Raw genomic sequence first — 23,417 nt, 5'->3', positions numbered from 1 at the left:
TCATGTTGATTTTAAAATTTGTCCATTTACCAAAGAGTGCGATCTCTCGCAGAAGGGACGGGAGGGCGATATGGGGGTTAGTGATATATAGCAAGAGGTCATCCGCAAAGGCCGCGCATTTATGTTCCACATCGCCAATCGTGACCCCTGAGATGTCTGGGTTAGCACGGGTCGCGGAGAGGAGGTGCTCCATTACTAGAACGTACAGAAGAGGAGACAGGGGACATCCCTGGCGCGTGCCATTGCGGATGAGAAAGGGCGGAGAAAGGGCACCATTGATTCTAATTCTGGCCGAGGGCTGGTGGTAGAGACTCAGTATTTTTCCCAAAAAGATTTGGCCCAAACCCAGTTTAGACAGGACAGATCGAAGAGAGTGCCAAGATATACGATCGAAGGCTTTCTCCGCGTCTAAGGACAAAATCATAAGAGGGGTGTTGGAGACTTTTGCGTGGTGTATAATGTCCAAGGTCCGGAGAGTGTTGTCGCGAGCCTCCCTTCTCGGGACAAAACCCACCTGGTCGTTGTGTATTAGAGAGGGCAAGAAAGCGTTCAATCTATTAGCTAATAATTTGGCGTATATTTTTAAATCTACGTTCAACAAAGAGATGGGACGGTAACTAGCACACAAATGGGGATCTTTGTCGGGCTTAGGGATAACCGCGATGTGGGCCATAGTGGATTGGGGGGGAAAGGGGTCTTGGGGAGACACCGCATTGAAGACCTTCACCAGAAAGGGAGCAAGGATGGTGGAGAAAGATTTAAAGAAGCCAGCGGTGAACCCATCAGGGCCCGGACTCTTACCGCCCGGAAGGGATGCGATCACTTCCTTTAGTTCCCCTTCTGAAAAAGGCGTCTCCAAGGTAGTAGCCTGTTCGGTGGATAATTTAGGACAATCGCTCAACGGGTAGGGAGAATCGTCGGATTCCCTAGCAGAAAGGTCAGGAAGATTGTACAAGTCAGTATAAAAGGACTGGAAGGACGAGGTAATCTCCTCTGTCGTGTGCAATAATTGGTCCCGAGAGTTTTTGACCGCTGGGATATGGGAAGCAGCAATATGACCCCTAAGTGCCCTAGCCAACAAGCGGCCACACTTATTACCGTATTCGTAGAACTTACTGCGACATTTTTGAACTATTTGCTTGTAGGAAGAGTCCAGTAACAGACGCGCGTCCATTCGTGCACTATGGAGGTCTCTGAGCACCGGTAGAGAGAGGGCACGCTTGTGGGCTAGTTCCAAGGAAGCAACTTTCTGCAAAGCAGCCCTGAGTGAGGCAGCTTTTTCTTTTTTAAGGCGCGAGCCATGTTTAATGAGGATCCCCCTGAGAACACATTTAAGAGCTTCCCATTGCATAGGGAGGGGCGTGGGGTCCGAGGCATGATCAGACATGAAATTAACAACAGTGTCAGTGAGATCTTGTGTGCATACAGCGTCGAGGAGGAGAGACTCATTCAGACGCCATGTCCATTCACTTTTAGTTAAGAGCGGGAGGGTGAGGGAGCAATACACCGGGGCATGGTCAGACCACAAAATACTGCCAATGGAGGTGGAGTCCAACCATGACAGGGCGGATTGCTGGATTAAAATGTGGTCTATTCTACTATAAGAAGAGTGCGGGGCCGAAAAAAATGTGTAGTCTTTGTCCGAGGGATGTTGCAAACGCCACGGGTCAAGCAGTTGCAGTTGCAGCAGTGCTCTTTTCACTTTCTTAATAGCTGTATAGGAAAGGGTTGCCCGTCCCGAGGAGTTATCAAGCGTGGGGTCAAAAGTGAGATTAAAATCCCCGCTAAAAATGACCGTTCCGCGAATTAGGGGGAGGGACTTGTCCACTAAGTCAATTAGGAATGCAACCTGATTTTGGTTTGGGGCATAGGCGTTAATAATTGTGAATTCCCGTCCTCCCATCAGGAGCGTGAGAATAATATAACGAGCTCCGGGGTCAATGACACAGCCCAGCACCTGGTGAGGGAGAGATTTATGTATCGCTATGGCGACACCTTTTGACTTAGTGTCTGGATTATCTGCAAAGTGCCAGGAGGTGTAATATTTATTACGAATGGCAGGAGCCTTACCGTGTCTGAAGTGAGTCTCCTGGAAGCATACGATCTGGGCCCTTTGTCGATGGAGATGATAGAGCACCTGGGATCTCTTTTCTGGGGAATTAAAGCCCTTCACATTAAACGATGCCAGTTTGAGTGACGTCATACCTGTGACAGGGGGGAGGGGAAACACGCAAGGAAAGGACACTAGGGATAAGGATAAGGATAAGGAGGGGAAGAAAAATCGACAAACAGTAGGAGAAAAGAAAAAAAAAAAGGGGAGTTAACTATCAGGGTCCAAGAGACCAAAGGAGGCAGTCACTAGGGAGCTGAGATTCCCCAGGGGGTGCCTCAAACTACGAGGGAAAGGTGACAGCTTAGGAAGAGCAAGCCAGCCACATTTCCTGACATGAAAACAGTGAACCAACAATAAGTCCCGCCATCCAGACGGGGTCTAGAAGAGAGAAACGAACATGGTTAAACGTGGAGCAAAAGTGTCCAAGACCTTTAAACCAACAAAAGCCGCCTAGGGGTAGTCATTCAGACGGCCCGGCCAGTATGATGTCTTCAATGGCAGCCCACCTGCAAAACAATGTAAATACAGTTCCTAAAACAGAAGGAGGAAACAAGGTTAAGCATTATAAGTGCCAATGAGAAGCGAGCACGGGGCTCCAAAAGGGCGTTCAAGTGTCCCAGTCAGCTGAGAATCTCCGGCGACGGTTCATAGGACGCCGTCTTCTTTGCCCAGATGGGGGCATTGTGGACGCTATAGGTAGACCAGATCTGTCGGGCTCAGGTGAACGGGGACGACCCAGTTGGGCGGGTTTAGGGTTCAGTATGGTGGGCCAAGGGCCAATAGTGACAGGCGGCAAGTCCAGAGCCAACAAGAAGTCCGGCAAGTCCTCTGGATTATGCAGAACCACTGCTTGTTTCCTGGGTCCAGCAAAGAGGGCAAATGGATAACCCCATCTGTAGGGGATTTCGCGTTCCCTCAGGAGATCCAGTAAGGGTCGGAGCGCAGCCCTCTGTGCGAGAGTGTGGCGGGAGAGGTCCTGTAGCAGTTGCAGGGAGGAACCTTCGTAGGATAGAGGCGACAACTGACGTGCGTAGTTCAAGATCCGTTCTTTAAGAGCATAGAAGTGAACTCTGCAGATAACATCTCTCGGCCTAGAGCTATCTGGATTGGGAGGTCTGAGAGCTCTGTGTACTCGATCAATTTCAATGTGGGTGCCCGGCGGCCGTCCCAGGATTTTATTGAACAGTCCGACCACAGTGGGCATGAGATCAGGTGTCGTGACAGATTCAGAGGCCACGGATACGCACATTATTGCGTCGGTTGCGGTTCTCAATATCATCTAGGTGGTAATGAAGCGCATTGAGTTGTTCGCTATGAGAGTGTACCGCATCTTGGAGAGTAGACACTGTAGCTGATAGGGCCTCATGATCACGGACCGTGGAGTCGATTTTAGAGTCCAGTACTTTCATGTCAGAGCGGACCTGAGAGAATTCTTGACGGCATTCTTGCAGTATGTTAGTAGCAAAAGCTGATAAGTCCTCTTTAGAAGGTAATGTGCTAATAAGAGTATGCAAGTCCGCCAGCGATGGAGGCCTGGTTTCCTCACTATGCTTGCCCGGTGATGCTGATGGTTGCACGCCTAGAGGGGCAGGGGATGCAGCGTGTGAAGCGGGTCGAGCACTGGCCGAGGGACTGTTTGCGGTCACCTGCAGTTCCAGGTGTTGATGGCGCGGACTGTCCCACGATGATCCAGAAGACCAGTGTGGTGAGGCGGCTAAGGAGTTCACTGGAGAGCGGGATGGGATGCGGAATGGATCTAGAACCCCTTGATGAGTGACCTCTGGGCCGGGAGGAGTAAGGGGCAATTGATGTGTCAGCCCATTGAATAGTCCCATCACAGGAGGGGTTGCAGCTGCCGGCAAGCCTGATAGTGCGGGGCCCGTTCCATTGTGAGTGGGCTCAGTAGGGCCTATCAGAGGCTCATGTGGCCGGAAAGAAGGGGCTGCAGGCCTCAGGCCTAACTCGCCTGTGTGAGCACCAGTGTGTGGGTCTAAGTCCACATTAGGAGGCATTGGCAGATGGGCCGACGGCTGTGTTTGCGGCCCTCCAGCCGGGCTTGAGCTTCCGTCGGGGGGGAGCGATCCAAGATCTCGGGCGGCAGGTGGGGAGGACGCCTGGGGCATCATGAGCGGGCGGGGAGACGGGCTCCGGGACCCGCCGTTACCTGTTGCCGGCGAGGATCGAGGAAGTGGAGGCACCGAGGAGGATCGCCGGCTGCATGAAGACCGCGTCGGACTCTCCAGGGCGACAGGCGGTGAGTGCAGCAGCGGCTTGGCGGCGCCATTTTGCAGGCCTGTGCGGCGGTCTTGGCAGGCTGGAGACAGAGCGGCCGATTGTCTGGCGAAAAGATGAGGTAAGTCTCCTTGTAGCCAGGGGAGCCAACGGACGGGCTCTACCCTTTTTCACCGATTTCCCCATCAGGATGGCTGCGGATTTGTGCAGGAGTGTGGCGGAGCTCTCAGAGCACGTCTTCACTCTTCCATGGCTGGCCACGCCCCCCTGTGCGATTGTTCTTTTGACAGTATAAGGCAACGTTCGACTAATTGACTATGGCTAGGTTAATATGTGTATTTTACGAAAATTCGGAATATTGCTCTAACTTCGTCTTTTAGAATATTCGTAATATTCTAAAAGACGAAGTTAGAGCAATATTACGAATTTTCGTAAAATACACATATAGATGGTAATTTAGCTAATATAGTGCTATAATCCTTTTTTTTTCTCAATTTTTTTTTTGCCTCTTCTGAACTTTAGTTTTGGAAAATATGTATACTATTAAAAAAATTACTATAGCAGTATATTAGCTAAATTACAATCTATATGTGTATTTTACGAATATTCTTAATATTGCTCTAACTTCGTCTTTTAGAATATTTGTAATATTCTAAAAGACGAAGTTAGAGCAATATTACAAATATTTTAAAAGACGAAGTTAGAGCAATATTACGAATTTTCGTAAAATACACATATAGATTGTAATTTAGCTAATATAGTGCTATAATCCTTCTTTTTTTTTGTCTAATTTTTTTTGCCTCTTCTGAAATTCAGTTTTGGAAAATATGTACACTATTAAAACTATTACTATAGCAGTATATTAGCTAAATTACAATCTATATGTGTATTTTTTCGAATATTCTTAATATTGCTCTAACTTCGTCTTTTAGAATATTCGTAATATTCTAAAAGACGAAGTTAGAGCAATAATAATCCACTTTGGCATAACCATGGGAATGCCTGTGGGTTAGAATATACCATCAGATCTGAGTTTTTACGATCTCAGGGAAAACTCAGATGGTATTTTCTAACCCACAGGCGTTCCCATGGTGACGGGGACGCTTGTCGGGGAGGTGTATGCTGAAGTTGATTAAATAACGATTTTGTCATGCGGTCGGCAGTGCCGGTCACACGTATTAACCATTACGATTTTTCTGTTGTAATATTCGTGAACTCGAATATTATAACCGAGATTATTGGTTTAGATTAGAATAGGACGAATATTCTAAAATTGAATATACAGCAATATATTCTTTATTTCGAATATTCCGGTCCATCTAAAAAAACGTGATTCCTTCCAGCTTCAATTCAGTTGCTTGTGGGCCAATGGCTCATTGACCCACAAGCAAGAAGCAGGGAGAATCAGATATTTTCTGATGAAAAAAAAAAAAAAAAAAAAACTGAATATTCGATTTAGCGAATATATAGAACTATATTAAAATATTCGCAAAATCTCGAAGTTGCGATATTCGAGATAAAAATTCGTTACTCAAATATTCGCGCTCAACACTAGTTATAGTATATCCGAAATATCAGGTCTGGTAGGGTTTATAATGGTTAGTATCTACCAAACATGATCCAAAAATGGACAACCAGTGAATCGGCCGTAGGATCATGGGTACCCAAGGTTAATTGATGCATGTGGAGAGTGAAGGCTATCTTGTCTGATCTGTAACAGAAGTTAAGAAAAAAGGTTAATGCTGGCTATTATTTGGTGTATAATATACCGTATGTTGGTTCGGCATGATGAAAACACAGAAACACATATGAAAGAACGAAAATGCACTTTTCCTAGTTTTTGCTTTATGTAATTTGGTATTTTGACTGGATAAAGTTACTTCAGTAGATTAAAGGGCTTCTGTCACCCCCCAAAAGTCATTTTTCATTTTTGGGCTAATTAAAATCCTTATAGTGCGATTATTCAATATACAGGGTGGGCCATTTATATGGATACTCCTTAATAAAATGGGAATGGTTGGTGATATTAACTTCCTGTTTGTGGCACATTAGTATATGTGAGGGGGGAAACTTTTCAAGATGGGTGGTGACCATGGCGGCCATTTTGAAGTCGGCCATTTTGAATCCAACTTTTGTTTTTTCAATAGGAAGAGGGTCATGTGACACATCAAACTTATTGGGAATTTCACAAGAAAAACAATGGTGTGCTTGGTTTTAACGTAACTTTATTCTTTCATGAGTCATTTACAAGTTTCTCTTTGTTTACAGCCAGTGACGTTTTCTCTTTCGGGTTTAGAGGTGACGTCATCGGCGCAGGCGCACTGAGGGAGTGCTGAGGAAGCGAGCCTCCTTCTTTCAGAGCGCCTGCGCCGAATGAAGACATGTAAGGTGCAGGTGTGGGATTTGAATTACAGACAGGGCCAGCCGGAGGAGGAGAGCGCTCGCTGGCCCTGTCAATCAACAGGAGGAGGGGGCGTTATTTTGAAAGGAGGATGCGGCGGCTACCAGCAAGTAACCACCCTTCTTGTTGGTAGCCAGGTAATTAACATATTATAAAAGTGCGGTTTTTAAAGAAACTAAGCCACAGAAAAAGGTAAGAGCACTATATATTGAATAATCGCACTATAAGGATTTTAATTAGCCCAAAAATGAAAAATGACTTTTGGGGGGTGACAGAAGCCCTTTAAGTGCTAAGAATGTGGAGGGAGGGTGGGGAGGATTATAGAGGAGTGATTTCAACCGATGCCTGCAAGCATGACTAGCCTATGATCACTCCTAAATCTATCTTCTGGCATAGTGAAAGAAACAACTAGGGATGAACGAATCGCCTTCGGATAAAACATCCGAAGTTGATTCGCATACAGCTTCGTTAGAATATTGTACGGAGCGAGCGATTCCTACAGTATTAGAATGTATTGACTCAGATGAGCCAAAGTTATTACTTTGCGAAGTCTCGCGAGACTTCGGGTAATAACTTTATAAATCTATTTAATTTAATACTGTAAAAAAACATTTCCCGAACTCGGGTTTAGTTCCAAGTGGTACCTTGGACCCGAAACCTGAAAGGTTTTTAACAGTACAAATTAATTTATGAAGTTATTACCTGAAGTCTCGCGAGAATTCGCAAAGTAAGAACTTCGGCTCATCTGAGCCAATACATTTTAATACTGTACGAAGCCCTCGCTCCGTACAGTATTCCAACAAAGTTTTATGCAAATCGATTCGCTCATCCCTAGGAATAACATTTCAGATAAATGGCGTATGCCGCAGTTATCGGTTTGACCAAGCAACTAGTTGATTTCATAAACACACTAAATGTACCCAAAGTATGGTTATACTCTGATCTTCACTGTTGCATTGCAATGATACTTCTATATAGAAGACAGGGAAGTGAAATTTCCATGAGCTCTCTCTCGGGGGTTATTGGTGCAACACGATTGCTGCTCCCTCTAGTGGTAGCAGGCTCCATTCTTCTGTGGATTTGAAAATTGGCAGAAATCCGTAAAATCCATGCTGATTTTCCTCAACATGTGAATAGGATTTTAATAGTTGGGTGCAGATGTTTAGTGCTGCCTTGTGTGAACATAACCCTCAGAATCTTGTCTAGTATTTGTGTGGTGAATGGTAGTTAACTAAAATATATATTTTTTGTAATAAATACATATTTTTCACACCCACAAGTGTTCTTTTCTATTCTATACTGTTAAAAGCACTTAGCGTTTTCTTTCACTCGAGTTAATATGGAACACGCATTTTACTCTTCGTGCTAGAATAGACTGTTATGGCACATTTTACACATATTATTTCTTTGTTCCCGGTGTATAATAACCACATGAGATCTTAGTCAAAGTAGACTATATTTTTCTACAGCATTCAAATTATTTGAATATAAGATGATATATGTAAAATAAGGGGGAGACCTTTTAAACAATGCCAGGAAATGGAGATTCATTATGTAGTTGTGAAATAAATGTTTCTTGAAAACATTTCGAAGAGACGATAGATCTAGCCGTATGTTCACCCTTCATGTGCACTTAAACAAATGCCAACACTAAAAATAATCTGATATCAGAAAGACGTCGGCTTAAAGGGGTTGTCCGGGTTCAGAGCTGAACCCGGACATACCCTTATTTTCACCCAGGTTTTACTGGCTAGGGCAGCGCTAAATCCCGCCCATCAGTGCCGGTGACGTCACCGGGCTTCCTGGGAGCCCCATGGAGAGCCCCGGTACATCACCGGATCTCCAGAAAATGCCTTTGCCCTGCGCGATTTAGAGCAGGGCGAAGGAGAGCATCGGAGCATGAACTGCTCCAATGCTCCTGTCAGGGGGGCTGCCTGGGTGAAAATGGAGGTATGTCCAGGTTCAGCTCTGAACCCAGACAACCCTTTTAAGCTGTGCATAGGCCTATATGGTGAGTTGTGTACTCCATGTATTTCAGACCATAAGAACTCCTTAGGATGTCATATTCTCCATAATATGACATGTGATGGATCACCTTAGTTAGTTTTTTTTTAAATAAAATATGTATAAATGCGAGAGAAAACCTCTGAAATTCAAGACTGAGATACAGAATGACCCTATAGCACATTATGGGTGCAAATTATGAATTCATGCCCCAAATACCTGTAATATGGCCATAAAGAGGTTATCCCATGAATAATGTAAAAAATTAATATCATATAGTACATGACACCCTCTTTCTAACAAAGCTATAACCAGCCCTCGCATAGATCCAGAGATCTCCCCATTTATTGCTCTGCTAGATTTATATCAAGCTGGAAGCTGAAGAGGAGTGTCCTTTCTACTGCAGCTGAGGGGGCGTGTCCATGCTCACCCTATCACAGCTCAGGAGGCAGCTGAAGGATGAAACTGAGCATGTGCGGCCTTCTCAGTGAGTAGGACAAAGAAATAAGAAAAAGAACAAAGAGCAGGTGGCGCCATACAGATACATTATACTGAATAACTCAGTGGCTATACAAATTTTTTAATTACATGCAATTACAAAAGTATTCGGTTTGAAAATTGTAGAATATTTTTAATGGGACAATCCCTTTTGCCCCTTCTAGACATCCGCCGTACATGTACTTTAAAGATGGTGCCTGCTCCGGAGCAGGGCGAGCGCCATAGTTACCGGGTGCCTACTGTTTCACACAGCAGACACCCACGGCTAATGTCTGCGAATGGCGGAAATGCAGATCACGTAATTTAACCCCTAAGATGCCGCAGACAAAAGTGACCACGGCATCTGAGAGGCCGAAAACCCAGAAGTGTGCTTCATAAGCAGAAACGCCTCCCCTGGGCCAAGATGGGGTAAGGTGTTCTAGGCCTGTACTAGGCTCATTACTTGTATACTACAATTCAGGCAAGCAGGTGGCAGCACTGAATTGTAATATAGGGATCTATGTATAGGGTAATGAAGAAAATGTCATTATTCTACACAAATTGAAATCTAATGATTGCTTGTGAGGTCCACTTGGGGATGAAAATGCCTGTACTATTAAAATATAAAAAAAATTATCCAATACGGTGAATGGCGTAATGCAAAAAAAAAGAAAAATGGGCAATTCAAAATTTTTTCATCACTTTACCTGCCAATAAAATTGAATAAAAAGGTATACACACCCCAAAATGGTGTTAACAAAAACAGATCGTCTCACAAAAAATGAGCCCTCTCCATAGACACAACTATAAAAAAGTTATGGGGGTGAGAATATGTCAAAGAAAATAATTATTTTTTTCTTCAAAATTTACTACATTCTATTTAATATTAAATGGTGCCATTGGAAAGTACAATTTGTTCTGCAAAAAACCCTCATAGGGCTATGTGACCGGAAAAATAAAAAAGTTATGGCTCTGGGAAGGCAGGGAGCGAAAAACGGAAAATCGCTGCGTCAGGAAAAGTTAAAAGGGTTGCCTTACAAGAAATATTCTACATTTTTCAAACCAGCACCTGGATATGGAGACTTTTGTAATTCCATGTATTTAAAATTTTTGTATACAAATGGAGTTATTCAATAAAATGTATCTGTATAGCGCCACCTGCTGTTTGCACTTTTTAAAAATTTTCTCTCCAGCTCACTGAGGTTGACATACATCCTCAGTTTCTTCCTTAAACTGCAACCAACTGCAGCAGTAGGGACACGCCCCCTGAGAAAGTGCATGCACTCTCTCAAAAGTTACAAATACACAAGTTAGGTCAAGTTTACACTTCAGTTATTTGGTCAGTTATTTTCATCAATGCTTGTGAAGCTACTCAGAGATAAGGTATAATGGAAAGATCTGCCCCTGTTCTGTGCTTTTGACCCACAGCTGGTTTTAGCTCACAATAACTGAAGTATGAACTTGGCCTTAGAGAAAACATCAGAGTGTTTCCACCAGAATAGTGCAGTGGTATACAGCACAATCCAGATCAACAATACAGATATTCAAGACACCCAAACAATGTAGACACACCAGAAACCTTTATATTACCGATTGTAACCCTTTTTATTCTCCAGCATTGAAGCATCCCAGGTAGAGGCACCCTACGGATCTTCTCAGATCTATTGTAAAGGTTGATAGGAAGCGGAATGCTGCTCTAATGCAGTTTTCCATCATTTTTATTGGGTAGCTAAGCAACATTAGCTGGAAATATTTACTGATGAATATGGTTAGCATGATGTGAGCTAAGTGGTAAGTACAATACCTGATCTAAAAATTACACATGAATAATGAATGTAAAACACACTAAAAAGCAAACAGCTTTTTCCCCATTTAGAATTAACAGTGAATGCTTATTTCTGTGAAAGTCATGCTCCGGCTCCATCTGGATTATTAGAATTAATATTTAGATTTCAGAATATACTTAGACTGTGAGATTTAATTAACCCTAGTATTTTCTTATTTAAACCCTAATAATACAGCCTACCAATCCTTTGAAATCATTGCTGTTATATTTTAATATAGTCTGCACCGCCCCCTGCTGGGAAGACCTCAAATTTTCCTCCTTTTCAGGTTAAAAGCCATATCATTTCTCTAAAAAGGTGATTAGTTAGGATAAGAAGAATTTACTGATTCTCGGTGCTTAGATTTATGAAAATTAAAATACAGATTATTGGAGTTTGACATGTAATCAGATATAAACAGGTTACAGGAATTTTCTAGCTATGAGAATACATTCTTCTCCAGCAGCACTTCTTCTCCCGCCCTGCCACTATTTGTTTCTTATGTCAACTGAATGTGTTACATCTATTACATCCTTTATAACTTTGCATTACATACTTTTCTTTTAGGCAACAGTTGCTGCATTTGCTGCTAGTGAAGGCCATTCTCACCCTCGTGTTGTGGAGCTGCCAAAAACCGATGAAGGCCTCGGCTTTAATGTCATGGGAGGAAAAGAGCAGAATTCTCCGATTTACATTAGCCGCATAATTCCAGGTGGTGTGGCAGAGCGACATGGAGGACTTAAAAGGGGGGACCAGCTGCTTTCAGTAAATGGAGTGGTACGGTTAATGGTTTATTCACTGTTATGTACTGGTATGGTGGCTTTGATGGTGGGGTCAAACTAAACGAGGTCCTCTTCAAAGGCCCTGCAGCACTTCCATGGACAGTATACATGATATGTACGTCCGTGTGCTGTACCAGCAATGTATAATGTCATGCAACAATGATCTTTTAAAGTACATTAACATAGGGGGGCAATGGTATGACATAGCACCCTCATTACTCCACAACAGCAAAAATACACGGGATATTGCAATGCTTAGATTTTACAACAATAGCAGTAAAAGTTTTGAAAAGCTACAAATATAGTATGGGTATATGCACACGGTGCAGTTTCCATGCAGAATTTGCTGAACATCCACAGCATAATACAGTACCAACTCAGTAGATGAGATTTTCAAAATTTCGCATGTAGACAGCGTGGACATTTTCCACAATGGGATTGACCTGAGGGGCAGATTTTGACATCTGCATCATGTCAATTGTTTGTGTGGATTTTCATTGCAGATTTCGCTTTTTGTAAGGCAAATCTGCAACAAAGTCCACAAGTATCACATGCTGATTTTGATGCAGATTTAGGGGGTCATTTATAAAATCAGATACAGTATGTTAGTTTTTTTTAAGGTCCTCGCCACTTTTCACAGTGGTCTATGATTAAGAGCTAAAAGTGAGGTTAGACCAGGCAATCCCCTGGTCTACTTTTACACCTAAAAGGTAATCCACATTACACTCATACCGCACAAAAGATAAATGGTGTTGAGACAACACCGAAACGCGTCTGAAAGTTTTCATATGGCAGTTTACTTCATTGTTTAACCATTGACCAGTCTCCATTGAGAGAAACATGAGGACGCTGCAGCGTAACACACATCTGATAGAGAGACTGTTATAACCACGGGCAGACAAGGGGCCCATTTGAACTCGTCGTCAAGAACAAACCTGAAACCGAGCGGCCCCACAACTTTGGCTGTCTATAACATTAGACCGTGAGTAAGCGTCAGTCCAACCACAGGGACTCTTCAGCTATACAAGCAAATTAGCTACAGTCTTACAGCGCATCAAATAGCAAATATTGGGAATACTACAAGGACATCTGCAGTTCTAAGATACATTGTAAGCTGCGCAGCGCTACTTTCACAGCCAAATAAACACCTGTCCTTACCTTATATTCTCTTAATATCTATTGGATACTTTTGCCATCCAATATACAGACTGTGTTGTTGCTACTATATAAATCTGCACATCACACTTACAGATGGATATGAATATTGAAAACTATGGAAATTAAGTGGAATGCCTTTTTTTTAACCTATTTTATATTTTTTTTATTTTTTTTCTCAGCAACCTCTGGCACTGCAGCTGTTTTGAAACTACAACTCCCAGAATCATCCTTTAAATTTTTTGGGAGCTACAAGAACAGATGAGCAAGTGTGTATGCTGGGAGTTGTAGTTTCACAGCAGCAGCAGGACAAGTTACTTTCAGAGCACTGAACTGAAGAGCTTCCCCAGCCTCCTCTCTGCTCTACTTGTCGTGGATTATGAATACAGCTGATAAGATCTTTATATACAGGACAGACCAAAAGTTTGGACACACCTTCTCATTCAAAGAGTTTTCTTTATTTTCATGACTATGAAGGCATCAAAACTATGAATTAACACATGTGGAATTATATACATAACAAACAAGTGTGAAACAACTGAAAATATGTCATATTCTAGGTTCTTCAAAGTAGCCACCTTTTGCTTTGATTACTGCTTTGCACACTCTTGGCATTCTCTTGATGAGCTTCAAGAGGTAGTCCCCTGAAATGGTCTTCCAACAGTCTTGAAGGAGTTCCCAGAGATGCTTAGCACTTGTTGGCCCTTTTGCCTTCACTCTGCGGTCCAGCTCACCCCAAACCATCTCGATTGGGTTCAGGTCCGGTGACTGTGGAGGCCAGGTCATCTGGCGCAGCACCCCATCACTCTCCTTCATGGTCAAATAGCCCTTACTTTCAACGTTTTCCCAATTTTTCAGCTGACAGACTGACCTTCATTTCTTAAAGTAATGATGGACACTCGTTTTTCTTTACTTAGCTGCTTTTTTCTTGCCATAATACAAATTCTAACAGTCTATTCAGTAGGACTATCAGCTGTGTATCCACCTGACTTCTCCTCAACGCAACTGATGGTCCCAACCCCATTTATAAGGCAAGAAATCCCACTTATTAAACCTGACAGGGCACACCTGTGAAAACCATTTCAGGGGACTACCTCTTGAAGCTCATCAAGAGAATGCCAAGTGTGTGCAAAGCAGTAATCAAAGCAAAAGGTGGCTACTTTGAAGAACCTAGAATATGACATATTTTCAGTTGTTTCACACTTGTTTGTTATGTATATAATTCCACATGTGTGGATGCCATAGTTTTGATGCCTTCAGTGTGAATCTACAATTTTCATAGTCATGAAAATAAAGAAAACTCTTTGAATGAGAAGGTGTGTCCAAACTTTTGGTCTGTACTGTACATCTCTGTAGGAATGGAGTCCATGAGGAGACATGAAATACAGAGAGGAGGTGGGGATAATGAGCAGCAGCACTTGTATGCAGTCTCCATTACCACAGCTCCATATCACCACAGTCTGTCCTGTCCATCCTCTCTGTACTTCATGTCTCCTTGTGAACTCCATTACTACAGAGATTCAACAGAAGATCTTATCAGCTATTAAGGATCATAACCCCTGACAAGTAGAGCAGAGAGGAGGATGAGGCAGCTCCTAAGCTCAGTGTTGTGAAGTAACTTGTCCTCGGTATGATTAGGACAGGTTTTGTGTGTACTAATAGGACGACGGACATTTTATTTCTCCTGATGATTGCTCCCCACACAAAATGAGCCATTATAACTAATGAAAGGTGTTTGGAAATATATTTATAATAAAGTAATATTTAAGTATTTTCATTTTCTTAATTCCCGGAGAACCTCTTTACTGGCAGTGTCGGATGCGGTGAATTCCGGCAGGCTGTTCTCTACCGGAAGTCACTAGTGTTGAGTGCGGATATTCGAATCATGAATGTTAATTGCGAAAATCGCCACTTTGAGAATTCACGAATATTTAGAATATAGTGCTATATATTCGTATCCGTGAATAGTGTTGATCGCAAATATTCGAATCGCGAATTTATTGCGAATATCGGCACTTAGCAACATCCCTAGCAACCAATTGGAAATTTGCCTACCCCTTAGTGTTGATTGGGAATATTCTAACCGCAAATTTTTATCACGAATATATTACATTGCCAATTTTCACAATCAAGAAAATAATGACTGGAGATCACGAATTCTCAAATTTGTGAATTTATGGCGAATATTCGTGCAAAAATTCGCGAAATATTGCAAATTCGAATATTGCCTATGCCGCTCATCACTAGAAGTCACAGGTGTAAAACTAGTCTTAATCAAATTTAAACGGGGTTACCAGTCTCAGGATATTAATGGCCTGTCCTCAGGATAAGCCACCAATCAGATTGGTGGTAGTGTGCTTCTTGGCACCACTGCTGATCAGCTTTTAAAGGGGCTGTGATACTTGTGCGAGCACTGCAGCATCTTAATTGTTTACTTGTATGCCTCTAGTTATTAGCAGTACTACAGAGTATTGTAGCTTTGCCCCATTCATCTGAATGAGATGCAGCTGCAATATCCTGCAGTACTGCGACTAAGTAAATGGCATGCAGGTAAGGTAGATGGCCCCTTTTAAACAATTACGAGGCCACAGTGCTCTGAGTATAGCATCAATACTCAACCCAGAAAACCCCTTTATGTTTTTACAGGTATAGATGGTTAGCACAGAAAAAACTGAGGGTACGAACAAATGGGGCGGCTGTGACGCAACTGACCAGGAATCATGCGTCCATGCAAGCCACCAGGGTATTCTATTAATTCTTTAGAAACAGATTGGTTATTCAGTGTTTAATGGTCGCATGGTAACCTGCAAAATAAAAAACGCCTCAGCTTGCATGGCCACTGTGGTTCCTGTTGTCATTGCTGCCCTAACTGTGTATACCTTAATTGTCCCTTATGTAACTGGATTAAATTTGTACCTGTTACAGATTTTAGCATGTAGTTAGTATGTCGTTTTTTTTGCCAGGTACAGATGAAAGAAATGATATTTAACTGTTTTACCTGTACTGGCCACTGCAATTTGTTGTAAACCGCTATGGTTTTGTCACATGGTTCTTGGTCACTACGTGGAAACATAGACTTGGTGTGCTATTACAGTCCTTGCATGTGCTTTATCAGCTTCACCTCTACTTGTAAGTGTTTTAAGTTGCAGGTACAGGAGCAGTACAACAATTAGTGGCAATCCAACTTTAGTACCTGCACCTCGGACGCAAACATGTAGTAGCACCTAGCACCTTTTCTGTGGTTGACGGGTGTAACAAGAGAGGACTGGGCCCGATAGAAAAATTTTGAATGCCCTACTGCATCGCATGCGTTCTATTTAACAGATATTTTTCATCAACGAGTGGCAAGAGACGATTTAGCAAGTAATTTGCTCTCAAAAGACGTTCAATTATATGAAACAATAATCGCTAAATATTGTTTGGTATTTTCTCATTATTATGATTGTTACTCATTTGCCTCTAGTAAATTTACATTGCTAATGACTGTATGCTATTACATGTGACGGTAAATTCTCAAATTTGAATGATATGAAAATTCAAATGATAGCCACTCTGTCTAATAGGCCCTTTATTCTCTGGGTCGGTATAATTATGACAATACCAAATATGACAATACACTTTAATACTTTTGTATAGAATGTAAACTTTATTGATGTTTGTGGTGTAAATGTTTAGCGCAACCTGTTTTACGTTATGATCCAGATGTTGGTAAATGTCCAGTGATTAGAGAGGTGATTAGATGAGCAAACGTTCATCTTCTTCACCCTTTTCTGGAAAAAAGACCCCACATATGTGACAATTAGAGAGCAAGTCTCATAGGGTCATGTGCAGTAGTTACACAGGTAGGGAAAGATATATGTCACTGTCCTCTCTGCAGTCCGTCAGCAGGTCCTCCACTGCCTCCACCTTTCCTCCTCCACATTGGCTGAGACACTGAGACCACAGTCTGCTGAAGAGGGACTGCTTTAACCTTTAGAAACCAGGTCTAGAATGAGATATGTAGGTTTTGCTTGCAGATCTTCTTCCTGACCCTGTTTCTAAAGGCCCTATCTTTGTATCTAGTATGGCTTAGATTGTGAACTTTAAAACAACATCTCAATATCTCCATATATCTCATATCTTTTAGCAGCTATACAGCCTGAGATAAAGCAGGTTTAAACAGCTCCATTCTTCTCCTCCTTTCAGCTGGCTATGGTCTCAGCTATGGAAGCAAAAATTATTTCCTGCCAGAGCCCCCTACAGAATAGTTCCACCCACGATGGTGGTTTCCTCATTTTATGGACCATCTGATGATATATTCTATTGATCTGAATATTGATCTGAAGAGCTTATTTCTCTCAGTAGTAGATTATATGGTATTACAGAGGAGCAAATAGATTTGTCTCAACAAGAATTTTCAACTGTGAGGGGCTGTCCCCCAATGCTGCAGGGTTGGACATCTTGCCCAGCACTGACAATTTCACACCTAAAGGAGCAGTCACACTTCCGGTTAGCAGCACATGAACAGTTCTTGTTCCAGAAGCCTCTGTGCCTGTGCTGCTATTCGAAGCAGTGGCCCAGGCCCTAAATATTCAGGGCCAGGCAAGATGTCTGCCCTGTCAATCAAGCAGCAGGGACAACAGGTGAAGAACTCTTGTTGAAGAGGCAAATTGATTTCTACAAAGTCATTCGGTCATCTCTAATGGTGATTATGTTGCCATAATCAGGTTCAATGTTATATTTCTATAAATGCAGAGTGTGGAAGGAGAACATCACGAGAAGGCAGTGGAGCTGTTGAAAGCCGCAAAAGACAGTGTTAAACTTGTAGTGCGATACACACCCAAGGTGTTGGATGAAATGGAAGCTCGCTTCGAGAAGCTGAGGACCGCAAGGCGCAGGCAGCAACAACAATTACTAATCCAGCAGCAGCAACAACAGGCACAACAAAACCATATGTCGTAGGTGAGAGTTTTCATTGCTTTCACTTCTTATCTGTGAGAATGACAGCACATTAGTCTTCAGAGTTATAAACTTAACTGCTACTTTATCTCCATGGGAGATTGTAAGAAACAGCTTTTCCATCTGAAAAAAAGTCACGGGTTGTACTGTATCCAAGTATGTATACGTATCATAGTAACCACTGTTCACAATGACGTGCTTCCTATCTGTCTCCTATCTATGCCTAATCTATCTATCTATCTATCTATCTATCTATCTATCTATCTATCTATCTATCTATCTATCATCTAGCTGTCTATGTATATCTATCTAATCTGTCTATGTCTAATTATCTATCATATATCTACTGTATCTAACCCTTCTATATATATCTATCTATCTATCTATCTATCTATCTATTATCTAGCTAATCCTTCTATCTCTAATCGATCTATCTCTAATCTATCTATCTATCTACAGTTGTGCTCAAAATTATTCAACCCCCAATGCTGTAAAGGGTTTTAGGGAATTTAGTGTACATTTGTAATTGTGTTCAGAATGAAATCTTACAAGGACTTTTTAAAGAACCAAATGCAACTAAAATGACATCAATTGTTTTTGTAATACAGTATTAAATGGTTTTTTTATGATTTCTTCATTGACACAATTATTCAACCCCTTAAAGACTACCACTCTTAAGAACAGAGGTTCATTCAAGTGTTTTCGATCAGGTATTGAAAACACCTGTGGATGTCAAGGAGCAGCAATCAAGCATAATAAGCACCAATTAGGCAGATTTAAAAGGACTGTGATACTCAGCTCCTTCTAGACATTTACTGGTGTGTTTACAAACATGGTGAAGTCAAGAGAATGGTCCAGGAAGACAAGAGAAGAGGTGATTTCTCTTCACAGGAAGGGCAATGGCTATAAGAAGATTGCAAAGATGTTAAACATACCAAGAGACACCATAGGAAGCATCATTCGCAAATTCAAGGCAAAGGGCACTGTTAAAACGCTACCTGGTCGTGGCAGAAAGAAGATGCTGACTTCGACTGCTGTGCGCTACCTGAAGCGCAAAGTGGAGAAAAGTCCCCGTGTGACTGCTGAGGAACTGAAAAAAGATTTGTCAGATGTGGGTACTGAAGTTTCAGCTCAGACAATAAGGCGCACACTGCGTAATGAAGGCCTCCATGCCAGAACTCCCAGGCTCACCCCCTTGCTGTCTCCAAAGAATAAGAAGAATCGACTGCAGTATGCCAAAAGTCATGTGGACAAACCACAAAAGTTTTCTGTGGACTGATGGAACAAAATTAGAACTGTTTGGGCCCATGGATCAATGCTATATTTGGAGGAGGAAGAACAAGGCCTATGAAGAAAAGAACACCTTGCCTACTGTGTAGCATGGTGGGGGGTCAATCATGCTTTGGGGCTGTTTTGCTTCTACAGGTACAAGGAAGCTTCAGCGTGTGCAAGGTACCATGAATTCTCTTCAGTACCAGGAGATATTGGATGAAAATGTGATGCAGTCCGTCACAAACATGAGGCTTGGGAGACGTTGGACCTTTCAACAGGACAATGATCCCAAGCATACCTCCAAGTCCACTAGAGCATGGTTGCAGATTAAAGGCTGGAACATTTTGAAGTGGCCATCGCAGTCACCAGACTTAAATCCGATTGAGAACCTCTGGTGGGACTTAAAGAAAGCAGTTGCAGCGCGCAAGCCTAAGAATGTGACTGAACTGGAGGCTTTTGCCCATGAAGAATGGACGAAGATACCCGTAGATCGCTGCAAGACACTTGTGTCAAGCTATGCTTCACGTTTAAAAGCTGTTATAACTGGAAAAGGATGTTGTACTAAGTACTAAGATTGAATGTCACTTGGGGGTTGAATAAAACTGATAATGATGTGAGCACAGAAAAGACATTTGTGGTTATTTCATTTCAAATGTTATGTTATATTTGTCTGACTTACAAGTGCGTCTTTGATTTAATTGTAAACAAGATGACTGAAATGATCAAAATCAATGTCAAACTGGCCAAAACACTCAATTTCAGTGGGGGTTGAATAATTTTGAACACAACTGTATCTCTAATTTATCTATTATCTATCTATCTCTGATCTATTTATCTATCTAATTATCTATCTTCTATTATCTAGCTGTCTATGTATATCTATCTAATCGGTCTATCTATAATTATCTATGTATCTATCATATATCTATAGTATCTAATCCTTCTATATTTATCTATCTATCTATCTATCTATCTATCTATCTATCTATCTACCTCATATCTATCTATCTCATATATCTATCTACAGTTATCTATCCCTCTGTTTTATGTGTTGACTGTATTAATTATCTGTATAAAAAGTATTTTTTTAGCTTTATTTTCAGATAATAGTGTAAATGTTCCCCATGAGCATTTGCATTATGTATCACTATGCAGTTCTCTGCACACCTTACAGATTTATAATCCTAACAATCTATTAGTTTGCTCTCAGTTGTTTTGTTCTTTGCTTTTGCTGCAGGTTTTTCTCCAGGAAAAAAACACAGATAGACAAGTGGCAATAAGACAATTCCACCAGGAGTCCATTTTCCAAAGGATCAGAAGAGAATCGGCTCTCATTATCCAGCATAGAGATTGGTCGATATTCCTTTGGCTAAGCTATCTAAAACGTTTACTATAAAGGTGATGTGTTCGATAGTTAGTGGACTTTCCCTCCAATATTTCTTGTAACCACATAATTTAGTATTGTGTAAAGAGGATGAAGCAGTCTGTATTGATGAGTTTGTTTCTATAGTTGGGTCTGAGTGGCCGGGGTCATGTCTAGAAATCCTCATTGTTCACTCACTGGACACCAAACTGCATCAGTTTAGTGCACTAACAGATCAGCAGCACTTGTATGCACTCAAGAATAATATCCTGTACTGTATATTGTATAATTTAAGACTTGTTGTTTGTAAGAAAATTTCATATTTTTTCCTTACAATAGTTATTACATTTATAAGGTTTTACGTTATTAGGCAGGAAAGCATTTCCTTTTGTGTTTTGTATGTTTAAGTAATGTCAGATACTATAGCTGAGGCAAATTAGGAAATAAACCTGTATTTTACATTTACCAATTATATGTAGCATTTATGAGCATATTGTATACAAGACAGATATTATTTGTCACCTTGTGTTGTACAAGTTTTGTTGCATTTTTCCTTATTTCACTGTTTTGTATACTTTATGTCTGCCCAGTGTTTCTATTAATCATTTATTGTCAGAATTAAATATATTTAAATTAAATTTGCCTTGAAAGTTTGTTTCTACAGAATATAGGAAATAATATCTGACATGACCAGACAGAAAAGCTAAAGAGCCAATATTTGGTATCACTAGAAATGAAGAAAAGGAACCCTGGCTTAAAGTGACTTCTGGAGGCACTTCTTGATCAAGAACAGTACTTCAGACTTCAGACTTGTATTCAGTATAATGGAAAAGAGCCTACTTTAGCCCAAATACATTACAAGTCAACCTGCTTTCAATTCCACTGACAGCCCAGGTGTTACTATTACACATCTCTTTATAGTGATGTCATCTCTATGGTGACATCACTATTTCCTGCTCTATGGAATTCATAGTCACAGTATGTTGATGCTGTCTAGAAATAAATACCATCTTAATAAAAAAAAAGCTAAATAATGTAGTTAATTAGGTAAGTGTACTCATTTATGTAATAGTTCTTATTGTTTATTTTATCAAGCCTTATTTTTGTCTTATAGGACAGATAATGATTATTATTATTATTGTTATAACTATTTATTTAATCATTTATATAACACTAACATATTCCATGTCATTAAAGGGGTTGTTCGCTTTTGTTATATTGTTGGCATATCCTGAGCTGTTTGAAGAGAGTGTAGCTCTTGTACGAGCACTGCCTTCTCTTCATTGTTTATCTGCTCGCCCTTGACATTGCAGCAGTGAGCAGGTGTAATTACAACTCATGGGATGGGTTCCTCCTATTCACTTGAACAGGAAGGAGCCATCTCATTAAAGTGAGTAGGGATGGTGTAGTTGTAATTATACTGCTTGCAGCTGCAATGTCTATGGTGAGCAGGTAAACAATGACGAGAAGGCAGTGCTCGTACGAGAGCTAGATTCTCTTCAAATAGCTAAGGATAGGTCCTCAATATAACAAAAGTGAACAACCTCTTTAATCACATCGGTACCTATCCTCTATTGGGGCTCCGGGGAAGAACATGCCAACTCCATGCACTTGTTGCTCCTGGTCTGATTTGAACCCGGTGCTGTAAGAAAACAGTGCTAACCCCTTCACCACCTTATAGCAATTATTTTCTCCTAAAGGTTCAACCACATGACACAGAATTTGCTGTGTACTCTGAAATAACACTATGGAGCAGTGCCGAAATCAAGCTCCTCAGCCAATCGGCACTAGGCTTGTGGTGGAGAAGAGAACCAGTCTCTGTCTTGCCTGTATAAATTAAGCTTAGCACTGGTTGGCTGGGCTTCACACAATCAAAGATAAGCTTGCTTTCTGCACTTGGACAAGAAGAGCCTCATCAACCAGTCCCTGCAATGGTATGATACTGGTGGCTATCACATAAGAGGGTTAGTGCACACTGAATTGGGAAGGGGGAGGTGCAGCTGGAGGGGCTTATTTACATATCAGGAGCTGGAAGGTCAGAACATTTAAAGTTTATTTAATGGGTGGAGCTTTGTAAAAATAGGTATGGCCAAATGGGTACATGAGGTTAATATTAAAGGGGTGCCTCAGGTCTTTGCCAGCATCCTGCTTGCCATGAGTTATCAGTGTACAAAACGAAGTTGGTAACTACACCAGTGTGATTGTGATGTGTGTAACTGATTTTGGAGCAATGTGGTGTATTGTTAAAAGTACTATATATGAGTGAAACATGCACTTTATGTGAAATATGTGTGTAATGAGTTAACAGCATGTATGTGAGTTATGTGACCATGTCATTGGCATGTGCAACATGTGTATAGTGTGCCGGTGGGGTGTTTTGTATGTGTCCAGTGTGTTAATAGGGTGTGTTGTATTTGTCTAGTGTGTACTGTAAGTGGTATGTGCAATATGTGTCCAGTGTGTGAGTGGTGTATGAAGTATATGTCTGGTGTGTGAGTGGTGTGTGAAGTATATGTCTGGTGTGTGAGTGGTGTGTGTGTGTTATGCGTCCATTGTGTCAGTGGGGTATGTTGCATGTGTCCATTGTGTCAGTGGGGTGTGTTATACAGGGAGTGCAGAATTATTAGGCAAGTTGTATTTTTGAGGATTAATTTTATTATTGAACAACAACCATGTTCTCAATGAACCCAAAAAACTCATTAATATCAAAGCTGAATATTTTTGGAAGTAGTTTTTAGTTTGTTTTTAGTTTTAGCAATTTTAGGGGGATATCTGTGTGTGCAGGTGACTATTACTGTGCATAATTATTAGGCAACTTAACAAAAAACAAATATATACCCATTTCAATTATTTATTT

At 41.4% G+C, this 23,417-nt stretch overlaps 1 protein-coding gene across 2 annotated transcripts in view; it reads left to right on the top strand.

Annotated features, from left to right (window-relative positions):
• LIN7A (lin-7 homolog A, crumbs cell polarity complex component) overlaps nucleotides 1-21,028 on the top strand; it is a 120,256-nt gene extending 99,228 nt beyond the window's left edge. The window contains exons 2-4 of one of the 2 annotated variants that reach the window (XM_040415715.1): nucleotides 11,618-11,827; nucleotides 17,722-17,928; nucleotides 20,435-21,028. In XM_040415715.1, the coding sequence (XP_040271649.1) occupies nucleotides 11,618-11,827; nucleotides 17,722-17,928 (417 nt within the window). In that variant the 3' untranslated portion in view covers nucleotides 20,435-21,028. The remainder of the gene's footprint in view (nucleotides 1-11,617; nucleotides 11,828-17,721; nucleotides 17,929-20,434) is intronic. The other variant, XM_040415716.1, reaches the window with a different exon arrangement.
• Nucleotides 21,029-23,417: the final 2,389 nt, after the last annotated feature.

The sequence above is a fragment of the Bufo bufo genome, chromosome 1, assembly GCF_905171765.1.
Source record: "Bufo bufo chromosome 1, aBufBuf1.1, whole genome shotgun sequence".
In the NCBI taxonomy this organism is placed as follows: Eukaryota; Metazoa; Chordata; class Amphibia; order Anura; family Bufonidae; genus Bufo; species Bufo bufo.
This window is presented reverse-complemented; position numbering and strand designations above follow the sequence as displayed.